The sequence below is a fragment of the Amblyraja radiata genome, chromosome 28, assembly GCF_010909765.2.
Source record: "Amblyraja radiata isolate CabotCenter1 chromosome 28, sAmbRad1.1.pri, whole genome shotgun sequence".
Taxonomy (NCBI): domain Eukaryota; kingdom Metazoa; phylum Chordata; class Chondrichthyes; order Rajiformes; family Rajidae; genus Amblyraja; species Amblyraja radiata.
Window position 1 is genome coordinate 24,831,689 of NC_045983.1, and position 26,336 is coordinate 24,858,024.

General features: G+C 41.8%; 2 protein-coding genes and 1 long non-coding RNA gene across 3 annotated transcripts in view; all 3 read left to right on the forward strand.

Annotated features, from left to right (window-relative positions):
- Positions 1–5,217: 5,217 nt before the first annotated feature.
- LOC116989011 lies at positions 5,218–7,122 on the forward strand. Its single transcript, XR_004416103.1, has 3 exons — positions 5,218–5,247; positions 5,631–5,704; positions 7,045–7,122. It is a non-coding gene; the product is annotated as an uncharacterized LOC116989011 (long non-coding RNA).
- A 733-nt stretch (positions 7,123–7,855) lies between these two features.
- Positions 7,856–12,837, forward strand: LOC116989009 (complement C1q and tumor necrosis factor-related protein 9-like). The gene is made up of 3 exons (XM_033046123.1): positions 7,856–7,905; positions 8,515–8,673; positions 10,858–12,837. Exon 3 carries the CDS (start codon positions 10,911–10,913, stop codon positions 11,607–11,609), a length of 699 nt encoding a protein of 232 aa, XP_032902014.1. The 5' UTR covers positions 7,856–7,905; positions 8,515–8,673; positions 10,858–10,910; the 3' UTR covers positions 11,610–12,837.
- Positions 12,838–20,816: 7,979 nt separating this feature from the next.
- Positions 20,817–26,336, forward strand: part of LOC116989170 — a 38,691-nt gene continuing 33,171 nt past the window's right edge. Inside the window, exon 1 of the mRNA XM_033046396.1 lies at positions 20,817–21,847. Coding sequence (XP_032902287.1) covers positions 20,817–21,847 — 1,031 coding nt within the window. The remainder of the gene's footprint in view (positions 21,848–26,336) is intronic.

Consider the following 26,336-nt stretch of genomic DNA (forward strand, 5'->3'; position numbering starts at 1 on the left):
AGATGACGAAAACAAAAATAATCGAATTGTTAAACTGGCGCCAGCGTGGAGAAAACACTGGAATCTTTGATGAATGAATACAAAGATACAAGAAAATAGATCAGGATTTGACCACTTAGTCCTTCAAGCTTGTTCCGCCATTTATTGTGATCAGGGCTTATCTATGCCGGCCTCAACATCTCTTCTGTGCCAATTCCCCATAACACTCAATTCCTCGATCCTTCAAATGTTAGGTCATAAGTGATAGGAGCCGAAATAGGCCATTTGGCCCATCAAGTCTACTCGCCATTCAATCATTGTTGATCTATCCCTGCCTCTTAACTCCATTATCCTGCCTTCTCCCCATAACCATTTGACACCCATACTAATCATGAATCCATATCTCTGCCTTAAAAAACATATCCATTGTCGGCCTCCACAGTCTTCTGTTCCAATGAATTCCACGGATTCACCACCCTCTGACTAAAGAAATTCCTCCTCATTTCCTTCCTAAAGGAACGTCCTTTAACTCTGAGACAAGTCCTCTAGTCCTAGACTCTCCCACTAGTAGAAACATCCTCTCCACGTCCACTCTTTCCAAGCCCTTCACTATTCAGTACTTTTCAATGAGGTCCCCCTCATTCTTCTAAACTCCAGTGAGTCCATGCCCATAGTTATTACATATTTATCTATGTTCACCTTAAATATATCTAAAGATTTGGCCTTCACCACCCTTGGGAACAGATTACAATACGCTCTGAGAAAGGAATTCTTTACACACCTCAATTTTAAATAATCTGCCCTTTATTTCATAATTAGGCCTGCTTGCTCATGACTCTCCCACCAGTGGAAACATCTTCACATGTATCAAATAAGGTCACCTCTCATTCTCTTAAACTCCAAGGAACACAAAACCCAAAGTGTTCAACCCCTGAATAGGATAACCCTCTCTTCCCAGAAATTAGCTTGGTGAATATCATTGGACTGATTCCAATGGTACAATATCCCTTTTTAGGAAGGGGTACGGACAGTTCATCTTGAAAAGCACAAGAAGATAGACACAAAGTGCTGGAGTAACTCAACTGGTCAGGCGACATCTCTGGAAAAAAGGAATAGGTGACGTTTCGGGTTGAGACCCTTCTTCGGACACCAAGAAGAAGGGTCTCACAAGACTGGATTTGTGGATTTGTGGATTTGAGGATTTGTGAAAGGAAAAATATGTTTACTTTATCCTCTGCAATTGTTTGAGGATTTGATGAGTAAAATAATTGAGGAACCAAAGGCTGAGGTGATTTGGGATTTTCGGAAAGCATTTTATAAAGTCCCATTAAAGAAATTGGTCAACAAAATTCAAGCACGTGGAGTTGGGGATTGACAATTGGTTTCAGACAGAACACTAAAGTGGAAATAAACACGATACATTGGCTACAAGAGGAATTTATCTTTTGGATTTCATCTATTCACAATATACATCAACGAGATGGCTATTGGACCAAATGTGACATATACAAGTTTGTTGAAGATACAAAACTAGGTGTGGTTGTGAGGAGGGATGAGGATGTACAGTAGATATAAGTAGATGAAAAACACAATGGGTGAGGAACTCAGCAGGTCAGGCAGTACATCTGTGGAGGAACTGGATTGACGATGTTTTGGATCAGGACCCTTCTACAGACTGGGACAAGATCAGTGAAGGAAAAGAATGTGACCGATGGAACATTGAAAAATATGTGGTTATCCATTTTGGTGCAAATAACAGAAAGGCATAATAATTTCTAAATGATTGTGCTCTCAGTTTTCCCCTCAGTTTTCTTCCTCTAAGGGTAGGAGACGGATGGTTGTTGAGCCCAGAGCCAGCATCAAAATATGCCTTGAAGATTTTATTACCTCCTGTTTAGATAACACCTCGATTTTAAAATTCTCCTCTTTGTTTGCGAATCGTTCCATGATCTCATTCTCTTTATTTCCATAGCATTCTCCAGTTCTACAGCCCTCTGAGAAAGCGTCATCTCCGCCTCTCGTCTTTCAATTATCCCCAACATCAACCATTTCATCAATAATTGCATGTTCAGCAGCTCAGTCCACTGACTTATGAAATACCATCAACAACTGTCCCACCCCCATTCGTACCCTCCACATCGCAATACACAACAATGAATGTATTCTTCCTTCTCCCTTTCCATCTTAAAGATGTTCCTCAAAACTTATCTTGCCAGTCCTAATATCACCATGTCTAATAAGCTAGAAATAGCGGAGATGATCAGCAGGTCTGAAGCGAGAAACAGTCAGAATGATGACTGCTCATCAAGTTAATTCACACACAGTGAAGAACTATTCTTCAGCTAAGGAGAATTGCATTCTTCATACTGAAACAAAGGGAGATGGATGAGGCAACTGGAGTATATGTGAAATGTAGCCTTGGACATTGCTACATATATTATCAAGCACCCAATCTTTTGTGTACTAGGATATGGAGAAGAAATTGAAACAATGCATTGGTAGCGTTGTTTCACTGGATTTAGTATCTTGTTTCTTACAAAGTGTGAAGACCTCTCAGACAATTGGGAGCTGCTTTGAAGCTATAAGACTTGCAAGGGACATTTAAATCGGATAATTATTGCCATTAAAATGGACATTCTTGCACAGGCAATTATGCATATTTTTGCACAGAAACTATTTTCATACTTCCCTATGATGTAGAAGGTTATTTCAGCTCATTAAGTTTATGCTGGTAACGCCCCAATAATGTTCCCTATAATCTATTCTCCCAACATTCCCTTTTTTCCCACCTGATCCTTCCACTCACCTACACACTCTAACTTGTTCAACTAACCAACCAACCTCCATGTCACAGGAAGCAGATTCAGACTCCATGCAGACAGCACTGGTAGCCAGGATTTTACTCAGGTTGGTGGAGCTGTGAGTTGCAGCTCCACTGTTACACCACTTATCACACTTCATATTGTGTTGATGAACATTTCTGTCGACAAAAGTGCCCCGCTGCCTGCATTTAATAATAATAATAATAATAATAATAATAATAATAATAAATACTTTATTGATCCCCTCAGGGAAATTCAGATGTCCAGAAGCTCCCAACCAACAAACCCACAGATTCAAAACGAACGCAGACAGAAAATACATAGATCATTTGGCTGATATACCTCTAAACCTTTCTTATCCATGTATCCAAATGCTGTTTAAATGTTGTCATAGTATCTGCCTCAACTGCAACATTCGTTCCACAGACGCACCATCCTCTGTGTGAAAAAATTGGCCCTCAGGTTCCTATTAAATCTTTTCCCTCTCGCATTAAACTTATGTCCTCTGATTCTGGATTTCCTACTCTGGGTAAAAGACTCTTGGTGCATTCACCCTATCTATTCCCCTTGAGGTTTAATACTTCTCTTTGAGATTACTCCTCAGCCCTGTGTCAGATACCCCATCCCCATTTTCCCTCATGTCTGTGGTGAACTTTTACACTGTTGTACCATAATCCTTCAAGATCTGATGCATTTTGCAGTGGTCATCGTGACTATGGATGCATGCAGCAGCTGCAAAATCTGATGGCATCTACCATTGGGCATATAGCATTATATACCATTACAGCATATAATCCTCCATCATTTTCGCCATCTCCAACGGGATCCCACTACTGGCCACATCTTCCCATCTCCACCCTTTTCTGCTTTCCGCAGAGTCCATTCCATCCGCAACTCCCTGGTCAACCCGTCCCGTCCCACCCAAACCACCACCTCCCCAGGTACTTTCCCCAGATGCAACCTCAAGTTCAAGTTCAAGTGAGTTTATTGTCATGTGGCCCTGTATAGGACAATGAAATTCTTGCTTTGCTTAAGCACACAGAATATAGTAGGCATTTACTACAAAACAGATAAATGTGTCCATATACCTGTCCCTTTACCTCCCCCCTTGACTCCATCCAAGGACCCCGACAGTTTTTGCAGGTGAGGCAGAGGCTCACTTGCACCTACTCCAACCTCATCTACTGTTTCCGCTGTTCCAGGTGTCAACTTCTGTACATCGGTGAGACCAAGCGCAGGCTCGGCGATCGTTTCGCTGAACACCTCCGTTCAGTCCGCCTTAACCTACCTGATCTCCTGGTTGCTCAGCACTTTAACTCCCCCTCCCATTCTCAATCTGACCTTTCTATCCTGGGCCTCCTTAATTGTCAGAGTGAGGCCCAGCGCAAATTGGAGGAACAACGCCTCATATTTCGCTTGGGTATCTTACACCCCAGCGGTATGAACATTGACTTCTCTAACTTCAAATAACCCTTGTTTTCCCTCTCTCTCCATCCCCTCCCCCTTCCCAGTTCTCTGACTACGTTCTATCTCTGCCCCGCCCACTCCCCTGACATCAGTCTGAAGAAGGGTCTCGACCCGAAACATCACCCATTCCTTCTCTGCAGAGATGCTGCCTGTCCCGCTGAGTTACTCCACCATTTTGTGTCTACCAGTGAATGCTTTGCCTGGTTTTCATCAATTTCCCAATTTCATGCAACTCAATGCACAAAAAAAAGGTACGGGAAGGATTTGGAGGCTTTGGACAGGGTTTAATAGTGGTTTACCAGAATGCTGCCTGAGTTATAGAGTATTAGCTGTAAGGAGAGATTGGACAAACCTGGATTATTTTCTCTGGAACTTCAGAGGCTGAGGGGAGACCTGATTAAGGTATATAAAATGACAAGACACATAGACATGGTAGACAGTCAGAACCTTTTTATACCAGGTCGAAAAAGCCTCAGAGGGCATGGATTTGTCAGATGGGCAAAGTTGAAAGGAGATATGCGTGGCAAGTTTTATGCAGAGAGAGGTCGGTGCCTAAAACATGCTGCCGGGTGTATTGGAAGCAGGTACAATAACTGCATTTAAGAGCCTTTTCGTATAGACATAGGGATATGTATGGAATTGAGGGATTTAAATCACGTGCAGACAGAGGAGATTAATTTCCATGTATACATTATTATATTTATTATTAATCTCCTGACACACTATTATTATATTTGATTTGAATGATCTCAAGCTGCATTTATAATATGGTGTTTTACTTTATAAGTGAACGATCCTTTAAAGCGAATGACAGAGAGTGATTGATTCTGGTCAGTGCCTGGCATTGTATGGACCCATATAACTCACTGCGTGAAGTGACAAGCCAGAAAGGGACCTGCTATGCAAATTGAAGGAGGGGCTAATCTATTTAAAAGGCTGAGCTTCTGAAACATGTTCAGAGAGATTCTGAAAGCCTGAGGTGAGTGACAGTCTGTCTCCAGTCTGGGGGATGTCCAGATCACTCTCTGACAAACTTCAGGCCCTTCATTTATCGACACTGAAAATCAGGGTGAAAGCTGGGATCATGGCAAAGGAAGCAAAAGTTGTGATATTTTAAAAGTAATATTGGATTGGGTTAGGGGAAGGACAACCTGAAAATCACAGAACTGAGATTAATGATTTGGACAAAGGAAATAATGTAATATAAAATTGCTGGTCCATGAGAGTGGTCAGAGTATGGCTTTGTGAGCTTCATTAAATAGTGTATTAATTTCCATTATACAGCATAGGTGAACGATTGGTAATTCTAAATCTGTTGTACAATTATCAGCCTAAAGCATGTACTGAACTTGTTTCTTTCAGAATGGTGCCCATATGGTGGTTGGGCTTGTGCCTTGCTGGGCTTTTCCTCCCTCAGACTTATGGAGTTCCGGCAGGTAAGAGACTGTTCAAAATTCCCCAGTTCCAGTTAAATCACATGGAGTAGAAACATCCGCATACAACTTACCACAAGCAGAATTGCTTGGAGCTGGGTAGACCCATGAGATCTCATGGAGACTTCCTAGAAATCAGAATTTAAAAAAATATGTAGCAACCATAATCTGAATACAGTGGCAATAACAAATTTAGAGTATCTGGACTATAGTATAGCATGCATGGATTAATTATTTATACATATTGAGCTTGTTCATATTTCTGAACTTTTATCCATGATCACTTAAGCATATAGCAGCACAATGGGGCTTTTGTAGAGCTGCTGCCTCACAGCGCCACAGACCTAGGTTTAATCCTGACCTCTGGTGCAATCTGTGTGGACTTTGCACCTTCTCCCTGCGACCACGTGGGTTTCCTCTGGGTGCTCCGGTTTCCTCCCACATCCAAAAGACGTGCGGGTTTGTAGGCTCATTGGTCTCTGTTAATTGGCTCTAGTGCGTAGGATGTGGGTGTGAAAGTTGCATAACAGAACTTGTGTGAATGGGTGATCAGTGGTTGACGTGGTCTCAATGGACTGAATGGCCTGTTTCCATGTTGTATCTTTCAACCAATCAATATGTAGGTTTTAAAAATATGCAGACATTAATGGAATTCCTCCACTGAAGTTTTTAAATTTCCTCCACAGCAAATAAATAGACTAACTTAGTGGAAGTTAAAGGAGGCAAATTATTCTCAGAACATTCTTTTGGAGCAATACCAAGTTGTTTTTTTTCAATGGCAATTGAACAATTTTCATATATACTTTAAGAAATTTGAAGATTATTTGAAAGCTATATTCATGCAACCTCCAACTTCTTACCAAGTCCCGCTGGAAAATCAATGAAACCTGGGGTGGGTTTCTGCAATTAAACTGAGTTGCAATTGCATGTTGTGTCCTAGAATTCATTTGGAGAGAGTGCATGTTCACTGCCTGAACAAGCCATCCCACTGATGATGTATGGTAGTGCAGTTTAGACGTTTGTTCTTCTGTGTTGTTGTTGATTTTTTGCCAATGCTGAATTGTGCTGTGTTAGCACAGGCAAATGAGAACCACATAATGTTATAGACTATTTGATCTTTGCTAAAAAAAATAAACAACCACTGTCAAATGCATGAAGTCCACACAACCAGTGATAAATAGTCCGGGTGAAATGTGCTTTTGAGATTGGGACACAACAATGTGAACATGTGCTTTATAGTCGAATTCTATATTCAATCATTTAAGTCCTGATTAGCCAGTAAATTATTGATCAGGAGTACAAATGAAGACTCCATATAAGTTGCATCTCTGTTGTATTTGTAGATTCTGAAACTGCCCTGGCAGATATAGTTGTACAGAAATCCATTGGGCTAGTGCAAAGAGACTTCCTCTATGGTGACAAGTAAGTATTTCCCTCCGTTACCTTGTATTCACATTAACCTGTTTGGAAATGGAGACACTCCGAGTAAGAAATTAAGACTTCACTAAATTTAGTCAGTCACTTTGGAGCTGCAGGCAAATCATCTTTGGATGCAATTAAACAGAGACAATGTATGAAGGAGATAAGGACCTGATTTTGTAATGAATAGACTTAATTTTAGTTGAGAATCTCCTACGGTTTTATATCATGGTTTAGATTTACTCTTGGTACGATGCCATATCTGACTATAGACAGCCTCCACAAACAGACATGCCTTTCAAGGTACCATCACTGGTTTGAGTCCATTGCAACAATCCACACCTGTGTGATAAAACAATAATGAATTAGCATGAGTTTGGCCTAGTTAGTAACCAGTTATTCTAAACATTTCTATTTTTGACTCCTTTAAAAAATGATTAAATTAATTTAGCATTTTATCCAACCTATGTTTTTATGCTAATAATAATATTGATTTTTTGAAGAATGCAATAAATCTGTATTATTACTCTTATGTGCATATGTGCTTGAATCATCTGATGATAACATTTTATATCCGGCTATAAATACATTGAAATGTTTTAACTCATTTAGAAAATAAATTGAATTGTCAAAAGATCAGTAAAAAAACAAACCATGCTTGTCAAGAGTTCTTCTACAATAATATTATGGTCATTGTTCCTTCATCCAATTCCTTCTTTACTTGTCTAGCTCTGGAGTCCAAAATTCCGAGAATCTTGATGATAATGATCTCCAAAAGCGTAACAGTGAGTTTAAAATGAACATTATTTACAATCCAGGATCTATGGGGGTTGTAGAGGGATGGGGAAAGAAATAATATGCGAGGGATGCCTAAACCCATTACTGAGATGCTGACTGCATAAATACAATGTCCAAATCATGTATTTTAAATAACTGATCCTATCTCCAATGGTACATGCTGCTCATTCTACCTAAAGCATTAGAACAGGTGGCACTATGATCCCTTAAATAGTCCCTTAAATCAGAGGTTAACATGTTTATTCTACTATAATTATTGGAATAATATGCTTCCAGATATCTAAGTACCTGCATGACAATTAATTTTGCAAAACACCGCAGAGCACAATATAAACTCAGTATCATTAGTGTTTTACAAATCCCAGCACCATTTTATTTCCTCATTTTATGCCCACCTGCAAAGGCAAAAATATTTTTGTATTAATTTTTATGTTAGCTTCAGGGAAGATAAATAATATTCATAAGGGCGTGGGATACAAAGTGTTTAATATTTATAGCTGCGTGGATTTGAAGTGTAATACTCACAAGGTGGGATACCGGGAATTTAGGATTATTTAAGTATATTTGTTTGAATCTAATTTTGCTTTTAATCTCAGTTAGATCATGTGGCACTGTTCCCTTGGTTGCACATGGATCCTGCAAGGTTGCACAGAGAAAGGCCTTCTACACTTGTAAAAAAGGATATGCAGTACTAGGAGAAGACTCTATCTACTGTGATTCACATGGTCGATGGAGCCAAGCACCACTATGTCTGCGTAAGTCCATTAATGTTAAAGCTTCAAGAACCTGGTACTTAACTTTCTCATTACTTATTGTAGCTTCACAGTATCTCTGGTAGGCTTCATCAAATATTCCAGTATCAAACAAACCAACTGCTAAGCCTGTCAGCAATATGTCCACGTTAATAGTGGTATCAGTTCCTGACAAAAAGACAAATGGGTTTAGGTTTAGGTTTATATTGTCACCTGTACTGAGGTACAGTGAAAAGCTTAACAGTTCCAGAGGCAAAGTCCAATGTCTGCAATGATGCCAGCTCAGGTCAGGTAAGAACTTCAGCCCTCGGATTTGCTAGATCATCAGACTTGCAAGAATATTGAAGAGAATATTATCAGAAGAATGAGAAATAGAGTTAGCCATATTGGTGGAAAATAAATTTAAAAGAGCTGGGTGATTATATTGGATGGTTGTCGATCCTCTGGGACCAAAGAGACCCAGGTGGATCTTACATTTGGAAGGCTGTTTTTTGGAATGAAATCCATGACTACTGAGTTTCCATATGGTTGCTAGAAAGTTGCATCTTTATCTTGGAAACCCCTAAAGGAAATTAAAAAAAAAAGACTGCTAGCCTAGTAAAATTGTCTCCAAGTTCTATGGTTGAATCTTTAATGGTTGAAACTATTTGCATCTCTTCACTCCACACATAATTTATGCTGTTATCGGCATCCTTTTTTATGTATCTAGAATCATAGAATCATACAACGTGGAAAGCCTAACTTGTCCATGCAGACCAACGGGTCCCCTTCCACATTAATCCCATCACCCAGGACATCATGTGGCTCTTTGAAAATTAGTAGATACATTCTTCCATCCTCAAAATATGTGGGTTGGTAAGATAATTGGTTTCTGTAAATTGCACTTGGTGTACAGGTGAGTGGTAGAATCTGGAGGGGAATTAATGGAAATGCCGAGAGATTAAAATTGTATTAGTACAGCTTTTAACTATAACAGTACCAAATACCAACAACAGTAAATACAACAGTACCAAATTGAACTTCAGGCGACTTTGGCTATTAATTGTTACATCGTTTTTCACTCCACGTATTCTTTGATCTATCTATGATTGGACTTACTTACACTTAACATTATTCATGTTGTTCGCTTTCTTCCCTTTTTCATGGATCTGTACACCGTGGATGGTTCAATTATATGGCCAAACGGCCTACTCCTGCACCTATTTTTCTATATTTTTCTATGTATTGTCTTTCCACTGATTGGTTAGCATGCAACAACAGCTTTTCATCTCAGTACACATGACAATAAACTAAACGCGACAAAACTTAATTGATGAAGGATATGGCAATGGTTAAGGGACTGTTACTTAATGCATGTTCTTGAGGCATAACTGAAGCATGTTGCACCTTCTAAATGTGTGTCCTATTGGGGCTGAATGTAACTAGTCAAACTCAAAAGGGGTGTTGATTGACCACGATAAGCAAGCCAACTTTTGCTTCCAAATTGTTCCAGGTTTTAAGAGTAATCATTGGGTCAGTTGTAATCATAAATTATTGTTAAACTTTCCTTCAAAAAAGAACATGGGCTTTAAGAAAAACAGTTGAAATAGGCCCTACATAGAGTTATCAGAAAAAAATAATTATTTTCTGGTCGATTTTATTTTCAACATCATAGTGGGTGCCTTTTTCCCCCTATGACAGGATCCAAGGCAAGTTCCTGCGTTAGTCTGGTTCATTCAAGTTGGTGGCCTTGGGCTTATGATCCATATTTAACATTTTCTAAAGCTGGATGCATATCTGTGTGGTCTTATTGAGCTAACAAAAAGGTTACTTTTGATCAAGATGGTGCCCTTCAAACCATTCCACATGATATGACTGGACCTCCAGGAAAATCTGTCCTGAATTGCCTGTCAAGAATTAATTCTTAACAAATAGATGACAACTTGACTCAGAAAGACTCAAGGTTAAAAGTATATATATATTTTTTAAATTGCATAACATTTCTGTTAAAAGACAACCTTGTTAAATTTCATACAGAGTTTGCTATATACACATCTTATCATAATACATGCCAGTTAATGCAGTAATACATTAACTGCTTCACCTTACAAGAATCTTAATTTTGTACTCATTTTCTAGAAGAAAATATATTGGTTTATTCAATTAAAATGTCAGTAATTTTAACCAAACTTTGAATGTTGTTTCTAGCAACACCAAGGTTCTTCGCAGGACCAAGGGGTGAACCAGGCGATCTTGGTTCTATGGGAGCTAAAGGTGAACCAGGTGATGCTGGAGCTATGGGACAAATGGGCTCTGCTGGTATGCCTGGAAGGAATGGCGTAAGAGGTGGGAAAGGGACCAACGGTAGCCCAGGAGCAGTCGGATCTGCAGGCAGTGCTGGACTGCCAGGGCCAGGAGGAGCAAATGGCAGGAATGGTATCAATGGTGCAAAAGGTGCTGATGGTGATCCTGGTGCAACTGGAGCAAATGGTCCTCAAGGCAGCCAAGGAGAACCAGGATACAAGGGAGAGCGAGGAGATCCTGGGGCACCAGGTGTTCCAGGGACCTCCATTGCATGGAGAAGGTCTGCATTCTGTGTCAAACTTGGCACTGGCAGTGTTATTTGTGACCAACCGATTGCCTTCCAGGAAATTCTGTATAATGAAGATGGTGACTATAACATTCAGTCCAGTACATTTGTTTGTCGCATTGCAGGTGTCTATGCATTCCACGCTTATTTTGAAGTGAATACTAGAAATGCACACACTGCAATAATAGTAAATGGGCGACGTGTTTACTCTAATTTCCAGTCATATTCTTCATATCCTGAAATGTCAACACTTGGTACAATTGTAAGACTGAAAGTAGGTGACAAAGTTTGGGTACAACCTGTTGATTCAGATACTGGCGTTTGCCGTAACAGTTATTTCATGGGATACTTGATTTACGAGTGCAAGTAGAAATCCAATATTTGACTACATAACTTCATATTTCACGTGTATCTAATTCCAATTTCGATCTTAACTACCACCTAAATTTGACATTTTCACTGATCCATGTCTTATGTTGTCATGTCACACCCATGAAACAATCTCAAAACAACAAAATGTGCTAACTCAATTTCATAGATGCATGAGTCTGAAATACCTTACTATTTTTGGGCTGGGGGTCATTTTGTTCTTGTCTGCATGCAAAGAAGACCTAATTTTGCTTCAAGGCTGCCCTGTGTCTTACACAGACCACTGATAAATCGGCCCCAGCCTTATTGCAGGAAAATTCACACCTCAGAGCCTAAGCTTAGATCAGCAATTTCATCTGTACACTATAAAACCATACAGTGCAAGCTGGCAGGTCAGAAACCAAAATTACCCCTTCAAAAAATAAGATTGCATTTGGTTATTTTAAAACATTCATCACTGAATTAATCAAGAAATCATAATTACAGTGAAAGCAATTGGGAAAGCAATAAATAAGATAATATTGTGCCTTTCGGCAGTGATTTTGATTGGAGCAATTTAGATGTGTCCCATCATGAAATGTGCATGGAAAGAAAATCAGCAGCAGATAACTTAAGATGATCTGAGACCTTAATGTTGATAATGATGCAATAGTCAGTTATTGTACCTGATATAATTGAATATTCTGTTACCACTGAACTTGGCCATAACAATACATTATCAAACATTCTGAGCAAATAATGAATCTGATAGACACCTGCATTTATTCAGAATGTGAACTATATTGCATTTGGTACTCAGTATATCCATGTATTTTCTCAAATGAGCTGTAATTGTAACTGGCAGAGGTTGTCTTAAACCAAGTTACACTTCTCAGCCTATGTAAACCTGGTTATTAGTTGGACAGAACCTAGTTGAAGATTGGCAAATATGTTGTCAATATTTAACAGAATGTACCATCTAAATCAATGTCTAGAGTGGGCATGGGGTTCTGACCATCTTTGACTGGGAGTCGGATATCTGAAAGTTGCTGCTTATCACTACTGGCACCAAACCCTGGAGAAAGACAAAATACTGAAGAGAGTGTCTCTGCGTAGCATTAATTTCTGTCTGGATTTATCTGAAATTGGATTTCTTTTATTGTTCTTTCAGAATTCACTCCTCTATGAAATCTTAATTGTATGGATATTTTCAAAGATACACAATAAAATAAATCCTGCTTTCACATGCATGGTGGTTTCAAATGGAATTTTCACATTTCTCATTGCTGCAAGTTTATTTGTATATTTAATATTCATATGAATAAAATAATGTATGTGCTCCTGTTAGCACTCTGAATGTTAGGAAATGGTCTCAGTGCCCAGCACCGTATGATGACTGCACAATGTACCCTCTCCCATTCAGTTCTGAACCATACCTCAACTTGAACAGCATCAAGTCCCTGACTCCCAATCCTCACTCTCAACTCTAGTCCAACACTGGCACTGCACTGACTGAGTCTGAGGCTTAGAACCTCTCACATGGAGCAGCTAAGTTCATGATCTATTTCCTTACCTCACCTCCACTCCCACTAAAACTAACAGATCTGATTGAAACAGTTGATCTCCTGACTTTCCACATACTCTACACAAACATTATCAACATGCAACAAAAGATTTTCATTGTACCATGGTACACATGACAATAAATTAAACTCAAACTCAAACTCATTGGTCACACATAACTGATCCCCTATGATTCAACTGCCTGGTATGAATCATCCAAACCTCTCCACCATCTGAATTGAATTAGTACAACAAAAGAAGTGGTCTTTGGCCCAACAATTGTCCCAATATAGCACACCCTATGGGATGCTAAAATTCCTTCTTTAAACATTTCAGGATACGTTTGGTGAGACGTGGGCTGCTGTTGAGCAACTGAATGTAAAGAGCAAGTTATGATTAGATTTACTTACAACCATCAAAGCAAGTTGACTGTGTAAAAGCGTCAAAGAGCAGAGAAATAGGCCCTTCGGCCCAATATGCCCATGCCGACCAAGATGCCCCATCTACACTAGTCCATCTGCCTGCATTTGGCTCATATAGTCTCTAAACCGTTCCTGTCCATATACATAATACTTTATGTGACCACTGTACATTACCCCAACTGAAATGTGCCTATAACGCCAGAGTATTTTTGAAATGTTCATCCAAACATTAATACTGAAACTTGACATGTAGACCAGAAACTAAAGTGGTCATCTGTGTGTGGAACTGCAGGAGATAGGTGAACTCCACAATCAATATTTCTCCTCTGTATTTATTCTGGAGAAAGACATGGAGTTATAAAGTCATACAGTGTGGAAACAGACATTTTGGCCCAACATGCCCATACCGGTCAACATGTCCGATTTACACTAGTCCCATTTGCCTGCGTTTGACCCATATCCCTCTAAATCTGTCCTATCCATGTACCTGTCTAATTGCTTCTTAAACATTGCGATAGTCCCTGCCTTAACTATCACTTTCAGCAGCTTGTTCCATACAACCACCATCCTTTGTATGATAAAGTTACCACTTAGATTCCTATAAAATCTTTCCTGCTTCACTTTAAACCTTTGCCCTCTGCTTCTCGATTCACCTACTCTGGGCAAGAGACTGTGCGTTTACCCGATCTATTCCTCTCATAATTGTATACCTCTATAAGAGCACCCCTCATCTTCCTGTGCTCCAGGGAATAGAGTCCTGGCCTGCTCAAACTCGCCCTATAGCTCAGACCCTCGAGCCCTGGCAACATCCTTGCAAATCTTCTCTGCACCCTTTCCAACTTAACAACATTTTTTCTATAATATAGTGCCCAGAACTGAACACAATACGCTAAATATAGCCTCACCAATGTCTTATATACGGTAACTACAGGTACAACATGACCTCCCAACTTCTATACTAAATACTCTGACTGAAGAAGGCCAATGTGCCAAAAGCCTTTTTGACCACCTCATCTAACTGTGACACCATCTACAAATAACTATGTACTTACATACCTAGATCCACTCTGCTCTACAACACTTCCCAGAGCCCTACCATTTACTGTGTAGGTCCTGCCCATGTTAGACTTTCCAAAATGCAACACCTCACATTTCTCTGTGTTAAATTTCATCAACCATTCCTCAGCCCACCTGGCCAACTGATCAAGGTCCTGCTGCAATTTTTGACAACCATCTTCACTATAAAAGAAGAAATACTAGGAATAAAGGTGTAGACTATTTTCTAAATGGGGAGAGAATCCAGAAATCTGAGGTACACGATTCCCAAAAAGTTAATCTGCAAGTCGATTCAAGAGAGAGTTATGCCCCTGTCCCACTTAGGAAACCTGAACGGAAACCTCTGGAGACTTTGCGCCCCACCCAAGGTTTCCGTGCGGTTCCCAGAGGTTCCCGGAGATTTTTTCAATCTCCCTAATGGTCGAAAATGGTTTCCGCTTCTTCTATGTTCCGGCGATTATTTCAAAAAATTCAAAACCGGCCGCGACTAAAAATAGGTTGCCGTTTTAAAAATCGGTAATTTTTTAGTTGAAGCCGGTTGCGATGCTAGTTGAAGGTGGTTGCCGGAGGTTGCAGGTAGTGGAAGGTAAGACCTCTCTGCAACCGGGAACCGCACGGAAACCTTGGGTGGAGCGCAAGGCCTCCAGACAGGTTTCGTTCAGGTTTCCTAAGTGGGACAGGGGCATTAGATAGAGCTCTTAAAGATAGCAGAGTCAAGGGATATGGGCAGAAGGCAGGTACAGGGTACTGATTGTGGATGATACAATACAATACAATTCAATCTATTGTCATTTGGACCCCTTGAGGTCCAAACGAAATGCCGTTTCTGCAGCCATACATTACAAACAAATAGACCCAAGACACAACATAATTTACATAAACATCCATCACATCGCTGTGATGGAAGGCCAAAAAAACTTATCTCTCCACTGCACTCTCCCCCCCGATGTCAGAGTCAAAGTCAAAGCCCCCGGCGGGCGATGGAGAATTGTCCCGTGGCCATTAAAGCCACGCCGGGTGATGCAAGGCCGCACACCGGGTCTTGATGTTAGAGCCCCCGGCGTGCGCTCGCAGAGTCCCGCGGCCATTCCAAGCCGCGCGGGGCGGTGATATAGGCCCCGCTCCAGGAGCTCTTCAACCCCGCAACTCGGGCGGGAGAAGTCGCCGTTGCGGGAGCCCTGAAAAGCGGACTCCCTCCAGGGACCCGCGGGCTCCCGGTGTCGCCGGCCGCCAGACCCGCAGTTGCAGCCTCCGAAACTCCGGGGGTCGGGTCGCAGCAGCGTCCACCACAGCTCCACCCGCTCTGGACTCGGCCAGCTCCGCGACGGTGAGGTGAGTAGTCGGCACCACAGCCCCCGGTCTTCCTGTTGGAGGCCGCTCCTCGTTGCAGCCCCAACGACAACGGAGACCCGACAAAGAAAAGGTCGGGTCTCCCGTGCAGCGAGAGATTTAAAAGTTACCCCCAACCCCCCCACACCACCCCCACCCCCCCCCCCCCACACACATACCCCAACAAAAATAACAAAAACTACATAAAAACATAGACATAAAATAATAAAAACGCAGACGGACTGCAGAGGCCGCTGCTGACGAGAGTCGCGCCGCCCAGCCATGATCACACTGAATGGCGGTGCTGGCTCGAAGGGCCGAATGGCCTACTCCTGAACCTATTGCCTATTGTCTATTGTCTATTAAAGAAAGCAAACTCAATGCGAGCATTTATTTCAAAAGGGCTTGTATACAAAAACGGGGATGTAATGCTGAGGCTCTATAAGGCGCTGGTAAGGACGCATTTGGAATAACGTGAGCAATTTTGGACACCATATGTGAGGAAAGATGTGAGGAAAGATGTGCTGACTCTGGAGAGGGTCCAGATGAGGTATACAAGAATGATCCCAGGAATGAGTAGGTTAACCTCTGATGGGCATTTGGCGGCGCAGGGCCTTTACTCGCTGGAGTTTATAAAGAATGAGGGGGGACCTTATTGAAATATACAGAATTGTGTAAGGCTTGAATAGCGTGGATGTGGAGAGGATGGTTCCACTAGTGGGAGAGTCTAAGACTAGAGGTCATTGCCTCAGAATTAAAATACATTCTTTTAGAAAGGAGATGAGGAGAAACTTCTTTAGTCAGAGGGTGGTGAATCTGTGGAATTATCTGCCACAGAAGGCTGTGGCGGCCGTCAGTGGATATTTTTAAGGCAGACACAGATAGATTTTTGATTAGTACAGATGTCAGAGAATACGGGGAGAAGGCAGGAGAATGGGATTAGGAGGGAGGGATAGATCAGCCATGATTGAATGGTGGATTAGACTTGATGGGCCGAATGGTCTAATTCTACTCATATCACTTATGACCTTATGATCTTATGACTATCTGCAATACTACCCATATTTGCAGATTGTGATGCTTGGTTCAAAACTGTGAGAAATGCAACTGTGAGAAACTCACTGTGAGAAAGCAACTCTACATTTTCTCTGCAAGCTTTATAAGAATTATTATGTTTCAATGAGGCCACCTCATTCTTTTACACTCTGAGAAGCTGTAATTACTGGGGTTCCTCAGTGATTGTTGCCGGGAACCCAGTTGCTCACAATCTATATTAAGAGACTATGGGCACCGTCTGCTAAACCTCTTACACAACAAACCCACCATCCTGTAAATCCAGACTTCAGACTCCAGTTTTTCTGGCAGAGCCTCAGGAAGAGTCCCAACTTGCCCTCTGCCTGACCCATTGACTATCTCTTATGGCTGCTTCCATTTTTTGGACAGACAGCCGCTGAGCCATTCATGCTTGAGCTTGTCAGGGAAGGGAAGGGAAAGAAAGGGGTGATCCACAGAAATCAGTGATGGTGTGGGAATACTGGGAGTCAAGTAACAGTTCCTTTGGCCAGAATATTATCACATCTAATGACATAACATATTTAAAAATTGCTAAACCTTTCCCAAAATTCTTACTAATTGTCAATGTTAACATCGGTGACAAAAGTGATGGATAAGTATACTTAAGTATAATGCTCCTCATGTCTTAAGGAAACAACATTGATAGTTGCAGTTATTAAACCTTGTGGTGTCAAGTCCCTTCTGGACTTTTGAGATCCACTTCCATGAGACAATAGACAATAGATAATAAACAATAGGTGCAGGAGTAGGCCATCGGCCCTTCGAGCCAGCACCGCCATTCACTGTGATCATGGCTAAACATCCACAATCAGTACTCCGTTCCTGCCTTTTCCCCATATCCCTTGACTCTGCTATCTTTAAGAGACCTATCGAACTCTCTCTTGAAAGCATCCAGAGAATTGGCCTCCACTGCCTGGGGCAGAGAATTCCACAGATTCACAACTCTCTGGGTGAAAAGTATTTCCTCATCTCCATTCTAAATGGCCTACCCCTTATTCTTAAACTGTGGCCCCTGGTTCTGGACTCCAACATCAGGAAAATGTTTCCTGCCTCCAGCGTGCCTAATCCCTTAATAATCTTTTATGTTTCAATAAGATCCCCTCTTATCCTTCTAAATTCCAGTGTATACAAGCCCAGTCGCTCCATTCTTTCAACATATGACAGCCCTGCCATCCCGGTAATTAACATTCCTCAACTTTGGAGACCAAAATTGCACACAATACTCCAGGCGTGGTCTAACTAGGGCCCTATACAACTGTAGAAGGATCTCTTTGCTCCTATACTGAACTCCTCTTGTTATGAAGGCCAAAATGCCAGTCACTTTCTTCACTGCCTGTTGTACCTGCATGCTTACTTTCAGTGACCAATGAACAAGGACACCCAGATCACGTCGTACTTCCCCTTTTCCTAACATGACACCATTCAGATAATAATCTGCCTTCCTGTTTTTGCCACCAAAGTGGATAACCTCACATTTAACCACATTAAACTGCATCTGCCATGCATCTGCCCACTCACCCAACCTGTCCAGGTCACCTTGCATCCTCATACAATACAATACAATACAATACAATACAATACAATACAATACAATACAATACAATACAATACAATTCAATTTATTGTCATTTGGACCCCTTGAGGTCCAAACGAAATGTCGTTTCTGCAGCCATACATTACAAAACAAAAAGACCCGAGACACAACACAGTTTACACAAACATCCATCACATCGTTGTGATGGAAGGCAAAAAAAACCTATCTCTCCACTGCACTCTCCCCCCCATGTCAGAGTCAGAGTCAAAGTCAAAGCCCCCGGCTGGCGATGGCGATTGTCCCGCGGCCATTAAAGCCACGCCGGGTGATGCAAGGTCGCACACCGGGTCTTGTTGTTAGAGCCCCCGGCGTGCGCTCGCAAAGTCCCGCGGCCATTCCAAGCCACGCGGGGCGATGGTGTAAGGCCCCGCTCAGGTAATCTTCAACCCCGCAACTCGGGCGGGAGAAGTCGCCGCTGCGGAAGCCCCGAAAAGCAGCCACCCAGCAGGGACCCGCGGGCTCCCGGTGCCGCCGTCCGCCAAACCCGCAGCTGCAGCCTCCGAATCTCCGGAGGTCGGGTGGCAGCAGCGTCCACCACAGCTCCACCCGCTCCGGACTCGGCCAGCCCCGCGACGGTGAGTAGTCGGCAGCTCCGCAGCTGGAACCCCAGGTCGTTCCTGTTGGAGGCCGCTCCACGTTGCAGCCCCAACGACAACGGAGACCCGACAAAGAAAAGGTCGGGTCTCCCGTGCAGGGGAAAGATTTTAAAGTTACCCCCTCCCCCCCACACCACCCCCACCCCCCCACACACATACCCCAACAAAAAAAATAACAAAAACTACATAAAAACGAGACAAAAAATAATAAATCACAGACGGACTGCAGAGGCCGCTGCTGACGAGAGTCGCGCCGCCCACACACACTGCATCCTCCTCACAGCTCACACTGGCACCCAGCTTTGTGTCATCTGCAAATTTGCTAATGTTACTCTTAATCCCATCATCTCAATCATTAATGTATATTGTAAATAGCTGCGGTCCCAGCACCGGGCCTTGGGGTACCCCATTAGTCACTGCCTGCCATTCTGAAAGGGACCCGTTAATTCCTACTCTTTGTTTTCCTGTCCGCCAACCAATTTTCTATCCACGTCAATACGTAGGCCCCTCTCGGTCATGACTGTCCAGGGGTGATGCATCCTGGTCGGATGCAAGCCTGGGCGATGTCATATGGAGGACAGGCTGTTGCCCATGCAGCACGTCCCCCCTCTCCACATCGCTGATCGATTCAAAGGAACAGCCGGTCCATTACAGTTTGGCACCAGCGCCATCGCAGGAGCTGCCAGAGCGAGGTTGTAGACAACGACGAACTGCCTTAAGGGTTCCGACTGCGGATTGTCTTGAGGTTTACTCCAGGGGTCTTTTCCATGACTGGATATGGCCACAAGGCAGTGGAGCTTTTAAATCAGAGTTTTCCATCTCCTAGATAGACTGCCTTCCCGGGCTGACGAGCCCCAATACTATGCTCTAATTTTGCCAACTAATCTCCTATGTGGGACTATCAAATGTTTTCTGAAAGTCCAGGTACACTACATCCACTGGCTCTTCCTTGTCCATTTTCCTAGTTGCATCCTCAAAAAATTCCAGAAGATTAGCCAAGCATGATTTCCCCTTCGTAAATCCATGCTGACTCGGACCGATCCTGTTACTGCTATCCAAATGTGCCGCTATTTCATCTTTTATTATTGACTTCAGCATCTTCCCCACCACTGATATGAGACTAACTGGTCTATATTTCCCTGTTTTCTCTCTCCCTCCTTTCTTAAAAAGTGGGATAACATTAGCTATCCTCCAATCCACAGGAACTGATCCTGAACTTATAATGGCACTGGAAATAATGTAGGGGAGATTCGCCAAGATGTTGCTTGAATCAGGTAACATTAATTATGGGGAGAATATTGATAAGCTGGGCTTGTCTTTCCTGAAGCAAAGGAGGTTAAGGGTTGCCGCAGTGGGTATGTAAGATTATGAGCAGTATAGATAACATATTTTACTTTGGCGTCACGTGAGTGATTCCGTGAAGATCCCGCCAGTCCGCATGCGCGTCATTACGTCTGACGCATGGTGCAGCGACCAGCTCGGAGGTGCAGCGCTCCTCCAGCGGTAAGTTTAAAAAAGCCTCAGCTAAGTGTCAAACTTAGTCGGAGGTCGTTTCTGCGCTTGTTAAATCTTGTTACAGGAGGGCAAGTCCCAGCATGGAGAAATCGTTGAGAGCAAGGAGAGCCGTTGCGAAAGTAACTGAGGACCGCAAGAGTGCGGGTAGTGGGCGGCCGCCTAGCTCATCTACCGAGTCGCTAATAGTAAAACCAGCGACTGCAGACTTGGTGACTGAGGGCACCGTGGTTGCACTGGTGGGGCGTAAAGACACCAGGAAGTCTGTACGGCCGATAGACTCCGACGAGTCCGGTCAGGAGGGTTCCCCTCCGAGAAGCAATACCGTGTATGGGCGGTTATCCAGGATGGAGCTCCTAATGGAGGGGATGCTCCATCAAGAGCGCCGGCCTCTCCAAGAACCGGCGCCAGCGGCACCTACTACAGGGCTGCCTAATGTCTCCCTCTTGGAGGAGGAGAGCATAACGGGTCAGTATGAATCTGACGCCGAGTCTGAGGGCTTAGCATTGGAGGCTGCCCCAAGGGACGAAGGGCACGAGCCGGATGTCCCATTCCTGGCAGCTAGATTTGCCGTCCCGACAGATTCAGGAGAGCCGCTTGGTGAAGAATTGGAAGTGACAATAAATTACTTGGCCTCACACCAGCTTCAGGAGCTGACCATGGATGCAACAGCTAGGAAATACGACACACCGGCTAATTGTATCCTGCTTAAAGTGCCGGCAGTAAACCATGCCATCTGGGGCCATATGGGAGTAGGCATCAGGGCGCAGGAGATGAAGCTGCAAAGAGTACTGAAGCTACTAGCTTCCGGCATTACGGCATTCAGGATGTCGGTGGATGGTGGGCACCTGACTGAGGTTCAGCAGGATGCCTTGGCTCTCATGTGCAATGTGCACTTTGAGATAAACTGCCTTAGAAAGAGCGCCATCCGCCCTACAATCAACCCAAAATTCGCTGCCCTGTGTAAGCCTAGCAACATCCAGCCACCAAATCTTTTGTTCGGGGAAGAACTCACAAAACGGGTGAAAGAGCTGGACGACGAGGTAAAAACCATAGGGCTCATTAAGGTGCCAATGACCAGCAGAACCCCTCAGAGGCAGCAGCCCTACAAGCGGTTTGCTGAAACCGGGTCGGGTCAAGGACCAAGCCGGCCATTCAATGTGCGCAGCTGGCGCACTCCAGCAGGAGCACGACCAAACATGCCTTTTCCCACCAGAACCAGGGGACAAAGAACGCCACCGGTAACCATGGAGGTAGGTGGGTCTGGTGCTTGTCGAAACATATTCAGTGAGAATTACCTTCCAGTTGGGGTGAGGTTACACTGGTTTCTGAAAAAATGGTATGGGATAACATCAGAGTTGTTTATAGGGAGGTTTCACGGCAGTCGGGTCACGACCCATGACCCGTACTGTTGCTACGCTACTCCAAATGGATTACACGCGATGAACTGCAGGTAGGCACTTACCATTGTTTCCAGCGTAGCGGGCCCATTAAAACCAGCTGAAATTAACTATTTTTGCGCTGTAAATAATTATGGAAATCGGGATTAGCGTGAGAGACATTTAGCCTATTTCACAATTCCAAAAGTGAGAAGAAATTACGGTAGATTGAAACGAGAGCTGAAGGGACAACAACAGACAGAGTGCTTGGCGAACATTGGCCGTTTGCTCACTGCATTTCATCAACAAAGGCATCATTTGTGTTTTTTCTTGATTCCTTTGGCATCTAAAAAGTTTCAGAAGTGATAAATCTGGCTGTAATTTTTTTTATATCGCCCATGGTTCCCAAGTGGGTTTTTACATACAAAATGAAAACGCATCTGAAGAAAAATTTACAGACAGATTTATCACCTGAGAATTTTTAGATACCAAAGGAATCAAGAAAAAACACAAATAATGCCTTACTTGATGAAATGCAGTGAGCAAACGCGATAATTCCCAATATTTTCAACTTTAGCTGCTGTAGTCCCTTCAGTTCTCGCTTCTCTATACCTTCATTTCGCATCACTTTTGGAATTCTGAAGTTGGGTACATGTCTCTCACACTTACCCCGACTCCCACAATTTTTTTCAGCGCAAAGATTCAACATTTTGGCGGTTTTTAACAGGTAGGAAAGTACGCGTTTCTAGCATTAATAACATATACCGGAAGTGCCGGATGTCTTCCAGTTGGATTTAGCGGCTCCGTGCGTCGAGCCCTATGACCCAGTGACCTTACGTGCAACCTCCCTATACTGCAAACTATACAAGGGTTTTGAATTGAATTAATTCCCAATTTGTGTCCGCCTACTCAAAATACACCAAGGCGGGCACTCATTTTCTCACAAAAAGAGAATTTGGAGGTTCAAGCTGAAATTGGAAAATTATATATAAAAGGTGTAATTGAGAGGACAGTTTGTCAACCTCACCAATTCGTATCTAATAATTTTCCTAGACCAAAGAAAGATGGTGGGAGGCGGATTATTTTGGACTTGACAGACCTTAATCCGTTTGTGCAGTATAAACATTTCAAAATGGAAACATTTGAGACAGCCAAGCAATTGGTTTCCAGAGGGTGTTATATGGCATGTATAGATCTAAAGGATGCATATTACTCAGTGCTTGTTCATAAAGATTATCGCAGATATTTGAAATTTACCTGGATGAGGCAATGGTGGCAGTTTAAAGCGCTGCCTAATGGTTTAACCTCAGCCCCTAGATTATTTACAAAGCTGCTAAAACCAATACTGGGGCTACTCCGGGTTCAGGGTCATATTGTAATGGCTTATTTGGATGATATCTTAATAATTGGAAAAACTCGGGAGGCAGCTGAGTTATCTGCTGAGTTATCTGTTTCAGCTGTTAAACTCATGTGGGTCGCTTCCAAAAACATGATAATGCTAAACCAAGGCAAATCATTGTAAAGTTCCTGGATATTTCAACTTTGGAAAATCTATTAAAGAAGATAACCTATGGAGAAAATCTTACATTTGCTGATAATATCGTAAGATTCTACAGGGATTATCCTCGGGAAATTTTGGCAAAAAGACGCGAGTTTAAAAGGGTAAGCAGTATTTTATATGGACATTCTGAAGTTCGTTATGGCGTGATCTATCCAGCGAAAATGCTAATTACGTTTAAGGGCAAGCAACGCTCATTTACGGACCCGGACTCTGCTTGCAAATACGCCCAGGAGATTTTAAACAAAATTCAAGGAGGAACAGAATAATAGACATTTTATCTGTGGAACTTTGTTTTTTCTGTTTCAATTAAGACACTAGAACGCTTCAGACGGTTACCAGACAGGCTTATCTGGCAAGAATGTGTTGTTCAATAACAGAGGCCGAATTAAACTTCTGAACTGAAAGCACAGATGGAAGCTCAAGGTCGCAAGCTCGTCAACAAACCCCTCAGCACGGAGAACTATGAGACCGTCTCCTTTTGAAATGGCCATTATGAGGCATCTGTTCCACACTATATGATATATGACCTATTATTTATATATATAATTAACTAACTAATTAACCACTTACGCGCAATAAACTCAACTAACGTTAAAGGCGCAATGTACTATACTAACACGACTAACTATATAGCAGGAAGGATGGGGGAGGTTAGACATATATTTTAAATACTAAATACTAATTATGAATTACTTAACATACAAGTAAATGAAAAGTGTCATTATTGACGAGGTACTTTAACCCATAATTTCTTTAATTTTAATCCAAATCTTCTACCTTCCCTTTTATTTTATTCTATTTTAAGCTGTTCAGCGATTAATTGACCTGATATGATAATTTTGGTAACAATTAGAGGGAACCGACTAACGTTGGGTCAAATTCTAATAGGGGGACAAGGCCCAGTGCATAATCTCATCGACGGAGGTCAATTTAAAAACAAATCTAGCTACCTTAGGTGGCTTTTTTGTAATTTATCGCCTTTTTGATAAATTACATTCACTTTTTTTGTTTATTCACAATTATTTGTTGTGTGACTTAATAATTTTTATGTACATTTTATTTTATGTTTTTCTCTTTCCCTTAATTATGTTTAATAGTGTCAGGAGATGTAGAACTACTGTAGAAATTATGAAGGACAACTCTGGATTCGGGATTCCGAGGTACTTGGCTGCATCACATGAATCATACAGTCTGGTAATAATAGCCAATGCAAGATAATAGTCGAATAAATATCGGAGGTCTCACCTTCTGTAGTTGGAACATCAGAGGTGCGAATGAGCCAATTAAGAGGGGTAAAATTCTGGCACAATTAAAATCATTAAATATGGATATTGGTTTCCTACAAGAGACACATCTGAAACAACAAACTCAGATCAGATTAAGGGCAAATTGGATAGGTCAAACCTATTACTCCTCATTCACCTCTAAAGCAAGAGGCACGGCTATTATAATTCGGAAGGGTATACCTTTTAAATTAAAGAAATCTATATCTGATAAAGAGGGAAGATATGTTATAGTCACGGGAGAAATTTACAATACACCATTAACTATGATAAATATTTACGCGCCTAATTTTGATAACCCACAATTTTTTAGGAAAATAATAGATTTAATCGCAGAGCATAATTATCAAAATATAATAATGGGGGGAGATTTTAACTGTGTTATAGATCCATACTTAGATAAATCAATAAAGCTAGGGAAGCGTCTTGTTAAAACTAAGACCTGTGAATTTTTAAATACTTATATAAAAAATAATAACATAGCTGATATTTGGAGAATAGCAAATCCAAGTGGTAGGGAATACTCATTTTATTCATCAGTTCACAAAACTTATTCGCGAATTGACTATTTTTTATTGGACACAAAATTAATCCCGTATACGAATAAACCATCATATCATAATAGTATTATTTCTGATCATTCACCATTGACTTTTATACTTAAAATTGAGGGAATGCCGAGTATAAAACCTTTTTGGAGATTCAATGTACATATATTAAATAACCCGCAGGGTTATGAGTATATAAAAGAACAAATAAAACTTTTTTTCGAAATAAATGACACGCCGGGTATTTCTGCACCGCTATTATGGGAAACCTTCAAGGCATATATTCGCGGCGTCATAATTTCTTACCAAAGTTTTCAAAATAAGGAAAATAAAAGAGAACTTCAGCGGATAGAACAGAAAATAAAACTTCTAGAACTGGACAATGCAACTGACCCAACCATAAATAAACATAATAAGATAACTTTATTGAAATATAAAGTCAATAGAATACTATCGGCTAGAGTAATAAAATTATTCCAAATTACAAAACAAGCACACTTCGAATTTGGGGATAAGCCACATAAACTACTTGCGAGGCAACTGAAGCAACGAGAAAAGGAAAAAACTATTACTAAAATTAAATCGGATAAGGGTGAGTTTTTAACACTGCCTAAGGATATTAACAAGAGGTTTGCCCAATTTTATCACAATTTATATACATCTAAAATAAATACAGATGTTAGTAAAATTACAACTTTTTTAGATAATTGCACGCTCCCAAAATTGGATAGTTTAGAACAAGAGCAATTAGGAGCACGGATTACTAGTGAAGAAATAAAACAAATAATAAACTCACTGAAAATGGGAAGACCCCAGGACCAGACGGTTTTAG

Excerpts from the sequence above, each read along its gene's own strand:
- LOC116989009 (XM_033046123.1), top strand. The coding sequence starts at position 10,911 with ATGGGAGCTAAAGGTGAACCAGGTGATGCTGGAGCTATGGGACAAATG.